Raw genomic sequence first — 12,593 nt, forward strand, 5'->3', positions numbered from 1 at the left:
ATATTTAAATATTGTATATATTTTACCCGATTTCAGCAACACTGTGCAAGCAGAGCCAAGTACTTACTTGTCAGGTGACATTATTACGTGTCTACAGGAGTTATGGCGATATTTGCTCTCAGAATAAATGTGTGCATTGGAAACACCACTACATACACACAAACATACTTAATAAAAGAGACAACTTTTGACGATCTAATCTCCCCAAAATATAAACAAACGGATAATTGTGTGCAAAAGTAGTCAGACGCAAAATTAAGATAATAAATAAATTTAAATGCACACCTTATAATATTTCGACTTTAGTACTTAACTTGACTGCGACACAACAATGAGTGCTGGAAAAGCCACGGAAAATCGCGAAATGATAATTCGCTCAATTTCACTGCCTGTAAAACCAAATCCTCTCGAATCGCGACCTTTGTCCCGATCCCCGAAACAGGAAAAGGTCAACGATAACGAAACCGATTACTACCCGGAGAGTCCCAGCTGCTTGCGGCGACTTCAAGCAAGGCATACACCTGGAGACAACTTGGAAACGGAGAGTCGCAGTGACCAAAAGTGATTTATTCAGCATCTACCATGGTTGCATATACACGTAGAGTATATTCTATTTTTATTTTGTAGTTTTCCTTCCACCTTTGATTGGGCGGGCAGTACTATTGAGCTCAATCCTGCTACTGAGGATGACGGTTTGCGACGCATTATGCATCGGGTGATGGAGAAAAATGGACGCGAGAACGTTGTGTTTCGCCGTATACCAGAAAAGTCCCGGCGCTATATGCGCGACGTCATCAATACCCTGGTAAGATCATTTGTTGGTCTGATTATTTTTAAACACATTGCCAAACTGTACTAAGTTCTATCAGATATTTTATTTCTTTACTTTATTATATATCAAAGCTGATAGCCACCACTGTGATGCATTAATTTGTATTGAAGTAGTATTACTTTCTATCAGAAAATGTTCAAACATCTTGAAATAACTTTAGTTTTTCGAAGAAATTTTCAGATTAAATAAGACGCGGGACTTAAGAAATAGTTAAAAAATGTTTGCCAAAGCTAAAATTTAGAAATGTATTTGATGCCCTTTTATTCACTTTAAAAACACGACGGAAAAGCTATAGCGAGACACAGACTACTATAGGAATGCCCGTTACATACTTTTAGGAGCTTCTATTGCCTCAAAAATTAAATCAGCTTTTACTGCCGTTCTGTTTCACCGATCGTGATGCGATTAAGTAGAATGAGAAAATAACAATAATTGATAAAAACATTTTATCTTGAAAACTGTGGGTGTGGTGGGTTTTCGCCATTTTCGGCAAACAATCAAACAGGCGAACGGATGGACAGACAGACATGACGACTTTTACTAAGTTGTTGATGCTAATCAAGAATATACACGTATACACTTTATAAGTTTTATCTTTTTTTCGGTGTGCCGAGCATCATTTAAAAGCCTAAGCACAGGTAACAGGTATTGTAGCCGCACCTCAATGTAAAACCAGCCCACAGTGGATGACCTTTCGTATGAAAATGAATGACAACTGGCTGTGAGTGTGACATCTATTACCACTTGCTGTAGCTTAGAAATCTCAATGGTCTGGTGCGATGTGGCTCACAACGCTTAACGAGACAAGTATGCAATTTCCGAACATCATGTGTACGCCTCTACTAAGTGCTGGGCAGATGTTCCGGAGTTTCCGATTCTCGCACGTCGTTGCAGCTGCGGCAGTGTTGGTTGAAAGGTAATACTGTGGCCTTTAGTCTCGCAATCTCTTTTCTTGACTTGCTGAGTAGATCCTCTGCGCGTTTTCTGTTATAGGTTGGCCATGTCTTTGTTTGGCGCTCCTACACCCTGTTTGACTTTTCCATTTCTCATATGCTAGGGCTGCAAGTTGACCGTGCATTTTTCTTTTAATACTGTTTAGAGCTGGTCGTACCTCTTCCGGTGATGTGGTTAGTTCTGACCCTGTTCTGGCCAGTTTTTTTTTCCCTGGATCCATATGAGTGTCTTTGCAGTTTATAGTTAATCTGGAATTTTGTTTGACTGAGCTGAGAGCCTTGATGGCCGCTTGGCTATCAGAGAAGAATGCCGCCTTTGAGTTCAGGAGACTTCGCGCTAATAGAAGTTTGGCTGTCTCCATTATTGCGAAGGTCTCTGCCTGAAACACACTCGAGGATTCCGGAAGATGGAATGACTTTTCCACTTCTAGATCCGGTGAGTACAGTCCGGTCCCCACACCACAGTCCATCTTGGATCCGTCGGTGTAGAGTCATATTTCAAAGGTGGCATCCAGATTCCCCGTAGCCCACTCATCTCTAGACGGTATTCTGGTTTTGAACTTTTGTTCAAAATATGTCTTGGCGACCACATAGTCAGTCTTGGTGGTCCTGGACTTTTGGATGGGTCAAAAATATTTATTGCCCAGAGAAGTCGCTCTCTTGAGATTATTTTCTCGTTACTATCTTCGTAGCTGCTGGTAGCTGGGGGAGTTTCAATCTCCGTTTTGTTGTTTCCTGGGAATCGAGCTTCGTGGGCTTGTTCCAATCTGTTTTTCGTTACGTAATTATTGCTCTTGATATAGTCGATATCAACCTCGAGTTTTATATACCTGTGGTCTGAAAAAGAGTGGCGCTTAGAAACTCGGCATTTTTTTACTTGTAACCTGTTGGACCTCCTCCCAAGCCGGGTGTTCTTCACTATTGGGGAATACAAAGGTTGGGGTCCAAATGGTAATGTTCCTGTTAATAATATAATCAAAGAAAGACTCACCACGATCATTGTTCTCAGAGCTGCCCCAAACCGTGTGTCTACCGTTTGCGTTGCAGCCTACTAGTAGATCTGTTCTTGTCTTCTCCGCATGTTCTAAGTGCCGTTTCACTGACGGGTTGGGGCCGGTTCTCCATGCGCCATGTATGCTTAGTCAATGTACAGCGCTTCGCCCTGGCAAGCAGCTTTCCGTCAGCGAGAGTCATCGACAGGCTGTCTTTGTTTGCTCGTCTGAGCAACACCACCTGGATGCCCGGCCTCCGGGAAGGCTCCGTCCGAACACAGCTAGAACTGACCCCTCAGCTGCAAACTTTGTAAGTCAGCGGGTACGGGTCGCATAACGCCCCTGACTTGAGGGTAGGCCGTTAAAAGACCCTTGCCCAGTTCTTGGATAAGGATAGGTTGTAGACAGGATTTCGGGTAGTTGGATAAGACAGGGATGAGATAAGATTGCTGTCGCCGCTCAAAGTTAGCCGTACAACTGTTCGTTACCAGGGGACACCATGAGTGGTCCAAGGACAAGGAATAATCACTCCGGCTTAACTAAGTCGCCGAGCTTTGCCTTGTTCTCATTGCACCCTTGCAGCTAAATAGTTAGTTAGGTTTTTTTAGCTTTTCTCCACTAAAAACAGATTATTTTGGATTGCCAGAGCTGTCCAACTGTCATTTCTGTTCTGTTCTTCTTGGTCGCCCAAACAGATCGAATTAAAGTGGATATATATGCTGACTCTATTTCTGAGCAGCTTCTTTCTCAGTTGGATATTCTTTGGCGCACTATGTTATATGGTAGCCTATTACCATGGAGATTTTCTCTTCGACGCTATCAGTGGGGAACGTCTGGGAGAGGGCAGCGAGCCTTGTATTTACGGAGTTACCAATTTTGTGTCAATGATGCTGTACTCGATTACAACCCAAACGACACTTGGCGGTGGACAATACGCGAGCGAGGAATGCCCGGAAACTATTTTTCTTTATATCATGCAAATGATGTGTGGAGCTGCCATTGAGGGATCTATGATCAGCATTGTTTATGCGAAAACGATGCGTCCAGCCAAGCAATGGACCAAACTCAAGTTCAGCGATAAGGCAGTGGTAAGTCAGGAACCAAAAATTATAACAGAAATTATGACATACGTATTTAATCTTTGCAGATTTGTTATCGCGATGGAAAACTATGTTTGTTATTTCGAGTATGTGATCCGCGTGAGCGACAATCCATCGACTCCAAGATTCGTGTCTACATGATTGTGGACAAACAGTAAGAACTTGGCTATATATCTCCACCTAACAATTCTATTTACATTTGGCATTGCAGCACACACGAAGGGGAGCTCGTTAAGACACACACGGAACTGAAGCTGGAGGGAAATGGCGAACAGTTGATTGTCTGGCCTGACATTGTATGCCATGTGATCGATGAGACGAGTCCACTGTATATTTTCGGCAGTGCCAAGAGGTTTAATGCAGCTCAATTTGAATTATACGTGACAATTGTGGGCACATCTCCGACTACGGCTCAAATGACGGAGGCAAAGACATCGTACGTTCCACGAGAGATCTTCTGGGGTCAACGTTTTGTCAATATTATCCATTATGATGCAACCAATGAGCGTTATATTGTGGACTATGAGAATTTTAATACAACCATCTCGGTAAGTATTCCGACTTGTATTGATCAATAATCTAGTTAAATCCTTCTGCAGGTGGACATGCCCGTTAATTTGACTGCCGCACAGTTAGAATTGAAATTGGAGAATTCGGATACAATTTAAATCTATTATTCTTCAAAAAACATTACAATATAATCACAATAAACAAATCAATTTTTGAAATATTAAAAATTTAGCTTTGAGCTTTAAGCTTTTTTGTTATTTTCATTTTCTCGCTCGCTGAGTAGTTTTTGGACCTGTGCCTTGAGCATCTCGTTCTCATGCTGAAGGCGGGAGAACTCTTGCATGAAGCCATCAGTTTGCAATAGCAAGCCTAGAGCATCCCGGATCTCCTCTGTATTGTCCAACTGCTGATTCCAGTAATTTGCCACCTGTTGGAATATTTGAAATTTGTTTTTCTCGACACTCCATTTGAACTCGCGCTCCAGATGAACGAAACGTTCCTCGATGGAACTACGCAGCTCGGTAAGCTCCTTGCGAACATCCAAGCAACTATCGTGTTGAGAGGCAACTGAGGAAACATTGCTGGATGTCTTTGGCAACAGCTGTTGCGGCTGCAATTGCAATGTTGCTGCCTGAGAAACTGCGACAGCCACATGATGAGGCGTACTATTCCGACTGGCTGAGAGCATGCGCAGGCGACGTTTTTCATCAATGTTCGCCATCTGCGGATTTTCCTTGTCACTGTCCGCGGAACAATTGACCGATCGCTCGTGAAGTTCAGTCTGTTCATCTGTTTCGGCAATTTGTTTTAACTTTGCATCGACCGAAACGTTGCTGCGATCCCGCAACGGACCGCTCAAAGTTTCTGTAAGAGATTTATATCGTTATAGCCATGTTGATTAGTTGTTTGTCAAACATACGAATTCCGAATATTTTTGTAAGAATCACAGAAACAGAGGACAAAAAATGTATCCAAAATAAAGTTGGTAAAAAAGGTAAAAGCATAGAGTTCTCTCTCTCTTAAAATCCGTAATACTCCGAGACCTTTCAAAAAAACCTTGATCTATCACTACAACTAATTTATAATTTTAGCAACTACTCCCAACTTATACTAATACTTATATTTAGTGTGTTATAATACTATTACTTATACAAGTACTAAAACTTATTGATCTGATTGGGTTTTTTTTTGGTTTTTTTTAGGTTTTCCCAATCCATGCAACAAATTTTGGATCATTTAATAGTTTTTTTAGTATCCCCAGACTTATATACTTTTCAATATTTTATTTTTTTTAGATTATCATTTTTTATTTTATACTTTAATATTTTAATTTTAACCTTTAGTTTAAGGCCATTTTATGAAATTTGTATTTTAAATTACGCTGGGTTAACTGCACTTTATTGGCATTAATTAAATAAACTTAATAAAAATATAATTTGAGGAAATTCTACTTACGTTGTAGTGACTCTACAGAAGAGACATTGGCGCTGTCCAAGGAGCTGAGACCAGAACCGGACGGGCAAATGCTTTGTCGCTGATCCTCGCTGACGGGCTTCGAATGGAGCGCATCCCAATCAAAGCTATCCCGCCGGGAAGTGGTTGTGAGACGCGTTGACATACGATCTATGGCTCGTGGTTTATGTGCATCCAGGAAATCGCAAAATGAGTCACGCTGCAGACGCACTGCTGCCGGCGTTACCATAATATTGGAGGACAGTTGCTGCTGGGTGCTAAGCAAACTGGCTGCGATTGATTTTCGCAGCTCATCGCTGGGCATCTGCTCAACTTGAGCTGCTTTGTTGTTTCCTGCATCCACAGTCACATTAGTAGAGCTGGTAAAGCTGCTACTCTGCTGCTCCTCCGTGGGTATGGGCACAAAGGCGACCCGCATCACAGCACTGCCAAGTCAATTGGTAATGCTTCCTTAATAACAATTTTTACTTTTGTGGTGTTGCAGACTCACCTGCCCTCGTGCACCGATCGTACAGCCAGTGGTTCTTTGGTACTTCGCATATCGTAGGCAATAAGCTCACCCTTGAGATTGCCGACACAGAAGTACGTGCCGCATTCACTCAACGCCACCGTGGACAAAGGATGCGAGTAGGTTAAACGGCCGGTTGACGATTGCGCTTTATTGCGGCGTATATCGAATATATTTATCTTGCAGTTGTAGCCAACGCTGACCAGCAGAGAGGGCTGGCTGCTGCACATGCTGACATCGCGACAAGGAGCATCGTGTGCATCAACTATATTAAAAATAGTCTTTTTCGACTGTAGATCATATACGCTAACAGCGCCCTTATAAGATGCAACCGCCATATGGAAGCGTTTGCTTGGATGAAAGCGCGCCAGAGTTGAACTGAAAGAGCGTCAAGTTAAAACTCATTTAATTCGCCATATAGTACAATAACTACTCACTGATCATCAAAGGTAAGTGTATCAATCTTCTGTTTGGTTTTTGTGCCACATATGTTAATCTTGCCGTCATCCAGCACAGCCGCAATGTACTCATCCGTGCAATTGTAATCCAGATAGAGCACTGTGCTGCGTGCCGGGTTCGCCGGATAGCGGTGTATCAACTCCGCCGTACGAAAGTTAAATAGCTTCACATATCCACTTGATTGGCCAATGGCAATTTGATTTGGCGACGTTTTGGCACAAGACACCGAAAATGCGTTATCAATGGTTAATTTACGTATGCGCTGTATTTCGGGTGCTAAAAACACAAGCTTTTTGTATTATTTGCAATATTTTGATTATTAATATTACCATTCTGTTGATTCTCCTTTATGCGCATCACAGTCAATCCCGCCTTTTTGTCCACCTCCACAAAGATGCGACGCTGTGCGTTGAACTGAAAATCTGTTGCTTCTCCGTTCGCGTGTGCATATATTGACTTTGTTTCCAAATCCGCAAAATCGGATAGCACTGTTTTCTTAGAAGTTGAAATTAAATACATCTTGTTTTATAAGGATTTATTCCTAATTTCCTATGTTTGTCTGCCACTTTTGCAAATACGAATGTGGCGGCTTTGATTTTACAATCCAATTTTCGGCGTTGCCGGATCGATCAATTGCTTCCAACGTCTGGCAGCACCTTGAATTACTGTCAAGTTTATACGACGGAATAACCTGGTTAAACCAAAATCGGTTTGATTTGTTTTTTTTTCTTAATTATTAATAGCTACCAAATAATTATGTTCTCATATGAGAAAGTTAATCACATAGTAGTCAGTTTTCTTAATTACATTAAACTGCAGTGGACTCCAGAGGATTCCATAGAATAATTGCGACAGTAATAGAAAGGCGAAAAATTCAATAACTGAAAAAATAAATAAATAATGGTTCTTAAAACTAGCTGAAATAAAAAAAATATAACGAAATCCATTGGGCTTACCGATTTTTTAAAATAAAAAATTCTTTATTTACTTGTAAACATATTATTATTTATGAAAAATATAATTCAGTTTTTGTAATTAATATAATTTAATTAATAAGTTCACTATGCTCGTATAAAGCTAGCCACGAGGCTATCTCGTTTCTTTTCCGCCGCTGCTGTGTGATCCCAGTTAACCAGTCCGTGCTCCCCAAAGACCATGCTATTATGCTTATCCGGGAGCATTTCAAAGTCAAGGATAGCATCTTCGATGGGCTCGCCGCAGTCCAAAATAAAATTATGTAGCATGCAGGTGGCGGAGACGACAATAGTGCCCAGTTCGAGGGTGGACACATCAAGCGATTCCAGGCGCCTAAATCGTGATATTAAGGCGGCAAAAGCGCGCTCAGCAGGCGCATTCCACAAATGAATGGCCCGATTGTAGCGCACATGACAAGGAGTTAATTCGCAGTTTAGAGGGTCCGTGTACGGAGTCATCAGATTGATCAGAAGGGGATACATAATTTCACCCACCAAATGTTTGTGTGGTGGCATCAGTGGCTCCTCCGTGTCAATAAGTCGCTCGAAGAGTTCGCTTTTTAGCAATATGCATTGCATATCGGGTACATCGATGTGCACGTCTAGAAATCTACTACGTTCATCACAGACGGCTTGGAGAGCCAGTGCGGAATATTGCCGATGGCCAGTCTCCTCGCGTACGGGCAGCTTCAGAGAGACTCGGCACTCATCGATGACGCCAACGACGCCGGGCAGCTTATTGATGCCCCGACCACCGCAGGAATTGTCTTCCGGCCACTTAACATAGCGTGGCATGAGAGCCGCAAATGCAGCGGTTACCCATTTAAATATTTCATGGCCAGAACTCTTAGATATGGCAAAAGTGTCGCCCACTTCGCGGAATGACTTTCTGTGTTCAAGTATATCTTTATAGAATTTTGTGTCTTTTTATATCACTGGAATATTCATACTTGCCGCTAAGCAGTGTTAATGTATACAATAATTTCTCTGGTAGTGAGACTTGTGCAATTGGCTGATGATGTTCTCCTCCTGCTATGGCTTTTCCAACGACCTGCAGGAGTGCCTGAAATGGATATACTATATTCACATATTACATATTCACTGAATATACTATAGTTTACCTCAAAGCTGCTGCGCTCCATTCGAAAATGTTCCTTGAATTGATCATCCTGATAGCGCGGGAAAGAATTATATTTGTCTTCTACAATCTCAGTTTTTCTTGTAAGCACATTAAATGCACTCTCTGTGGTGACTAGTTGTACTGCCTCGGCAAGTTGAGGACCTAGGCCCTCGTCTAAAAAGAAATGTAACATAAAAGCCTTGTGAGCACGGCCGTTCATTTCACAAAAAAACGCAAGAACTTCGCTCGAAGAACGAAAACAATTTTCAACAGATGTTTTACGTTTCTCCCACCATCAGCGTTGCCCTGCCGACTGGCCGAAAAAAAATTCAGTTATTTCGAACATCTGGCAGCCTTGAAAACGGGTCTAGATCATTTTAAACTTAAGTGCATTTTTTCGAAAAAGATCTTTTTTGTCACTATTTTAGATTTTGAAGCTAGAATTGTCAATGCTTTTTAGAATGAAATTTGAAACTTCTCCGCCCCAGGGGTGAAGTACTCCCAACATTCATAAAATCGTTCACCTTTATTTTATCTAATTTCAAATTAATTTAGGACTTAAATTATAGTTTTTTAAAAATTGTTGCTGTCTGAACTAAAAATAAGTTCACGTTTGAATTGTGCGCCGGACATATTTGTCATCCAAACCGTCGTTGATTAAATCTTTCGGATTAAGCTGTTCACGAACGAACTTAATCAAACGATTGCTTGCGCTATCGCTATATCAAATGGCTGTCGATAATGTGCAGCCGTATTTTTCGTACACGTCAACTTAACGATCGATCAAATGCGAAAGTGTATCGACAATATAATTATGAAATTTCAAATTTCAAACGCCCAATTCCACTATTTGCAAGAGTTGTTTAATCTGTATTTATAATTTGTTATTACAACTGTCTTCATGTCTAATTACTTTGTTAAATTATTCAAACGTGTAAGTACAGCTAATGCAACACTGATTGTAAGAAAACGAAAAATAACTAAAATTTAAATTATGTTGGAAAGGCGAAAAAGAGTATGGATTGGTGATTTAAGGGCCTTAAGCCGAAAGTCAACCTAAATATTGTTAAACAATTATGTTTATATATTCATGATTAAATTAGGAATATTTCTATTGTGTTTGTCCTGCAACTTGCACTTTAGTTAGTATATGAGAACTGCGACTACTTAAGACTTGGATCAAGTTACTTTTAGTAATGCGTTTTTGTTGTTAACACAATGATTTTAGTTATGTTTTAAGTGTTTTTCTTCTGTTTTTTTTTTTTTTTTGGTGGTAATGCTTGGTTACGCTTCCAAATCGTGCACAAAGAGCACCTCGCGATTCTTCAGACCCACATCCTTAAGTGTCTTGTTGACGATTTCATTTGCAGAGCCCTCAGCGGCATCCACGGCCGTCTTGGAATAGAGTACACGCTTCGGAAAATTCGTTGTTATTTCAAATTCATCCGGCGATTCGGGATGGCAGAAAAGGAAATGGTATACATCCTAAAAAAAATAATTATATATAATGATTGTTATTGAGATAGTGGATTTTGGAGATTACCAAAATGGAATTTGCTTGCTGGAAACGTCGCTCCAGACGAACGCCGTTAGGCAGTTTAAATACAACGGCGATAGCATCAGCTGCATCGGCTGGCGGTTCAGAGGGCACTAAACTGGCCAGCTCAATCTTTTGTCTGGCAATCTCCTCTTTACGCAGCTCGACATCGCGACGAGCCCGCTCCTCTGCCTCTAGTACCTGACGTGCGGCAGCACGTTCTCTCTCACGCTGACGCTCCTTCTCCTCATCCGCCAGTAGACTCTGCTCATAAGCCTCATCCTGCTGGCGCCGCAACGTCTGTGTAAAGTTCCTTTGGAGACGATCAGTGCGTGCCTGGCTTAGCCACACCTCATTAAAAGCTATCACTGATTGTAGCCGACGGAGCAATTCCTCTGACGTGCAATCGCCTTCCAAGCGTCCCACAATTACCATCCGATTGGCTCGGAGCATAATTACCACCATTAAGGGGTAGCCTCTCACTGTAAGAGATTGCATGACACGATAACCTTCTGGTGTGGACACATCACAGCCCCATAGCAGTGTATGCGTGTTAATATAATCGATGACTGAACGTGAGGATAGCGTCTCGCGGCAAAATGACTCCACATCTGGATTCTTGCTGGGATCCTGGTGCAGATAGACGAGCAAGAAGCGCAGCTCTTGCTTGGCATCATTCAGTGCTTGGGCATAGGTGCCCTGATAAAATACAGGATGCTCCGGGTAACGCTCATGGTACTCGCGAATGAACTTCATCACATCAGCCAGGGGATCCGTAACAATACGCGGCTCATTGCCACCACCAATGTTGATTAATGCACGAACAATACCCGAAAGTGTCGAGTAAAAGTATTGGAACACAAAGTTAATCACATAGCCGACAATGCCCGTAAAACTTCGCGGCATCGGGCCAATACTGGGCACGCGGCTAACCGTCCGGCTGCCTGGCATATTTGCCGAGAAGATCTGTTGCAGGAAATGGTCATTGATAACAGTCGGTGCGCGGACATCCGACGACGCTGTAAGCATGGTGGGCCGACCCTCGCGTATATTCATCTGCTCCTGGAAGGCCACCTGCAACAATGCAACAAGGTGCAAAATGGGTTAAGGTCAAGGTAATTTATGCTAATCAGAAATGTAATTCGAATTCACCTCGAGATCCCATTGATGGCGTATGAGCACATCGCGACAAATGTTCATGTCCTCAATGCCCGTCAAATCCTGAAATTGCAGCACTTTGTCCGTTTGCTCATTTGTCAGACCCTCCGCCTCCATTTTGCAGCAGGTGTTGTAGTTGTTGTTGCTTAAGTTGTTGTCGTTGTTGGTTGGCTGGATTGATGGTGTTTCAGTTTTCTTTACTTTGTGTGTGTGTGTGTTTAGTGCAGCTGCTGGTGTTAATGCTGCTGCTTGCCTTTGTCCACAGCTGATGGCGAAACGGATGCGCAATTTTAATAATTTTTATTGGCAAACGCACGGCGCACGCCTCTACAATCTTTTCAACATTTCTAATTTGGAACGAACTATGTTCCTGATCAGTGCTGCCAACTTTTTAGAGGAAAAATAGCTGTTTCTGGCTGCAAAGCTTTCGAAAAATAGCTACAATTGCGCTGCACAATAGCTTAAAAAAATTAGCCGAACTTTTTAGCACCAGCGGAGACCGAGACGGCAACAAAATAAAATTGGCAGAAATATTTTGCAGACTTAAGTCTATTTTCAGACTTTTCTAAAGCGGCAACTTATCTCATTTTAAAGATATAATTTAAAAAAATGTTGCAGTTTTGTAAAATTTTTGTATTGATTAAGTTAAACTTAGTTACACAAACTATCGCCCTGTGTCTTGCGTGAGCTTTTGCACAGTGCTTAAAAAAATATGAATAGAAACACATAGCTGATATAAGCCTGATTTTTAATTTAAAGCAATTTTCAAATATTTCTAGCTATTGAAATTTGAATGTAGCCAGAAATAGCTATAGGATAGATAAGTTGACAACAGTGTTTCTGGTGTCGTTCACCTAGACCAGTTCCGTTCGTCACAACATATGTTTTATCATCGATAAATTAACATTTCACGGACCTGTTATTAACAGCGAGCACGTCTGGAGAAACTTTTTTTCAGCAAATCAACAGAATATGCT

The 12,593-nt window shown here is 41.6% G+C and overlaps 4 protein-coding genes across 4 annotated transcripts; 1 reads left to right on the top strand and 3 right to left on the bottom strand.

Moving 5' to 3' along the window:
* Positions 1–283: 283 nt before the first annotated feature.
* LOC117781141 (inward rectifier potassium channel irk-1-like) lies at positions 284–4,608 on the top strand. The gene is made up of 6 exons (XM_034617871.1): positions 284–561; positions 628–805; positions 3,473–3,865; positions 3,925–4,031; positions 4,089–4,425; positions 4,477–4,608. Exons 1-6 carry the CDS (start codon positions 332–334, stop codon positions 4,543–4,545), a joined length of 1,314 nt encoding a protein of 437 aa, XP_034473762.1. The 5' UTR covers positions 284–331; the 3' UTR covers positions 4,546–4,608.
* Positions 4,530–7,415, bottom strand: LOC117781138. Its single transcript, XM_034617868.1, has 5 exons — positions 7,157–7,415; positions 6,806–7,103; positions 6,351–6,746; positions 5,843–6,285; positions 4,530–5,251 (listed from the first exon to the last, which is right to left on the bottom strand). The coding sequence occupies exons 1-5, from the start codon at positions 7,344–7,346 to the stop codon at positions 4,629–4,631; spliced, it is 1,950 nt and encodes a 649-aa protein (XP_034473759.1). The 5' UTR covers positions 7,347–7,415; the 3' UTR covers positions 4,530–4,628.
* Positions 7,416–7,814: 399 nt separating this feature from the next.
* On the bottom strand, positions 7,815–9,192 carry LOC117780389 (protein ANTAGONIST OF LIKE HETEROCHROMATIN PROTEIN 1-like). Its single transcript, XM_034616900.1, has 3 exons — positions 8,923–9,192; positions 8,752–8,864; positions 7,815–8,690 (listed from the first exon to the last, which is right to left on the bottom strand). Exons 1-3 carry the CDS (start codon positions 9,139–9,141, stop codon positions 7,889–7,891), a joined length of 1,134 nt encoding a protein of 377 aa, XP_034472791.1. The 5' UTR covers positions 9,142–9,192; the 3' UTR covers positions 7,815–7,888.
* A 573-nt stretch (positions 9,193–9,765) lies between these two features.
* LOC117781065 (FAS-associated factor 2) lies at positions 9,766–12,016 on the bottom strand. Its single transcript, XM_034617785.1, has 3 exons — positions 11,611–12,016; positions 10,465–11,532; positions 9,766–10,406 (listed from the first exon to the last, which is right to left on the bottom strand). Exons 1-3 carry the CDS (start codon positions 11,731–11,733, stop codon positions 10,206–10,208), a joined length of 1,392 nt encoding a protein of 463 aa, XP_034473676.1. The 5' UTR covers positions 11,734–12,016; the 3' UTR covers positions 9,766–10,205.
* Between the last annotated feature and the right edge of the window lie 577 nt (positions 12,017–12,593).

This window comes from Drosophila innubila, assembly GCF_004354385.1.
Source record: "Drosophila innubila isolate TH190305 chromosome 2L unlocalized genomic scaffold, UK_Dinn_1.0 4_B_2L, whole genome shotgun sequence".
In the NCBI taxonomy this organism is placed as follows: domain Eukaryota; kingdom Metazoa; phylum Arthropoda; class Insecta; order Diptera; family Drosophilidae; genus Drosophila; species Drosophila innubila.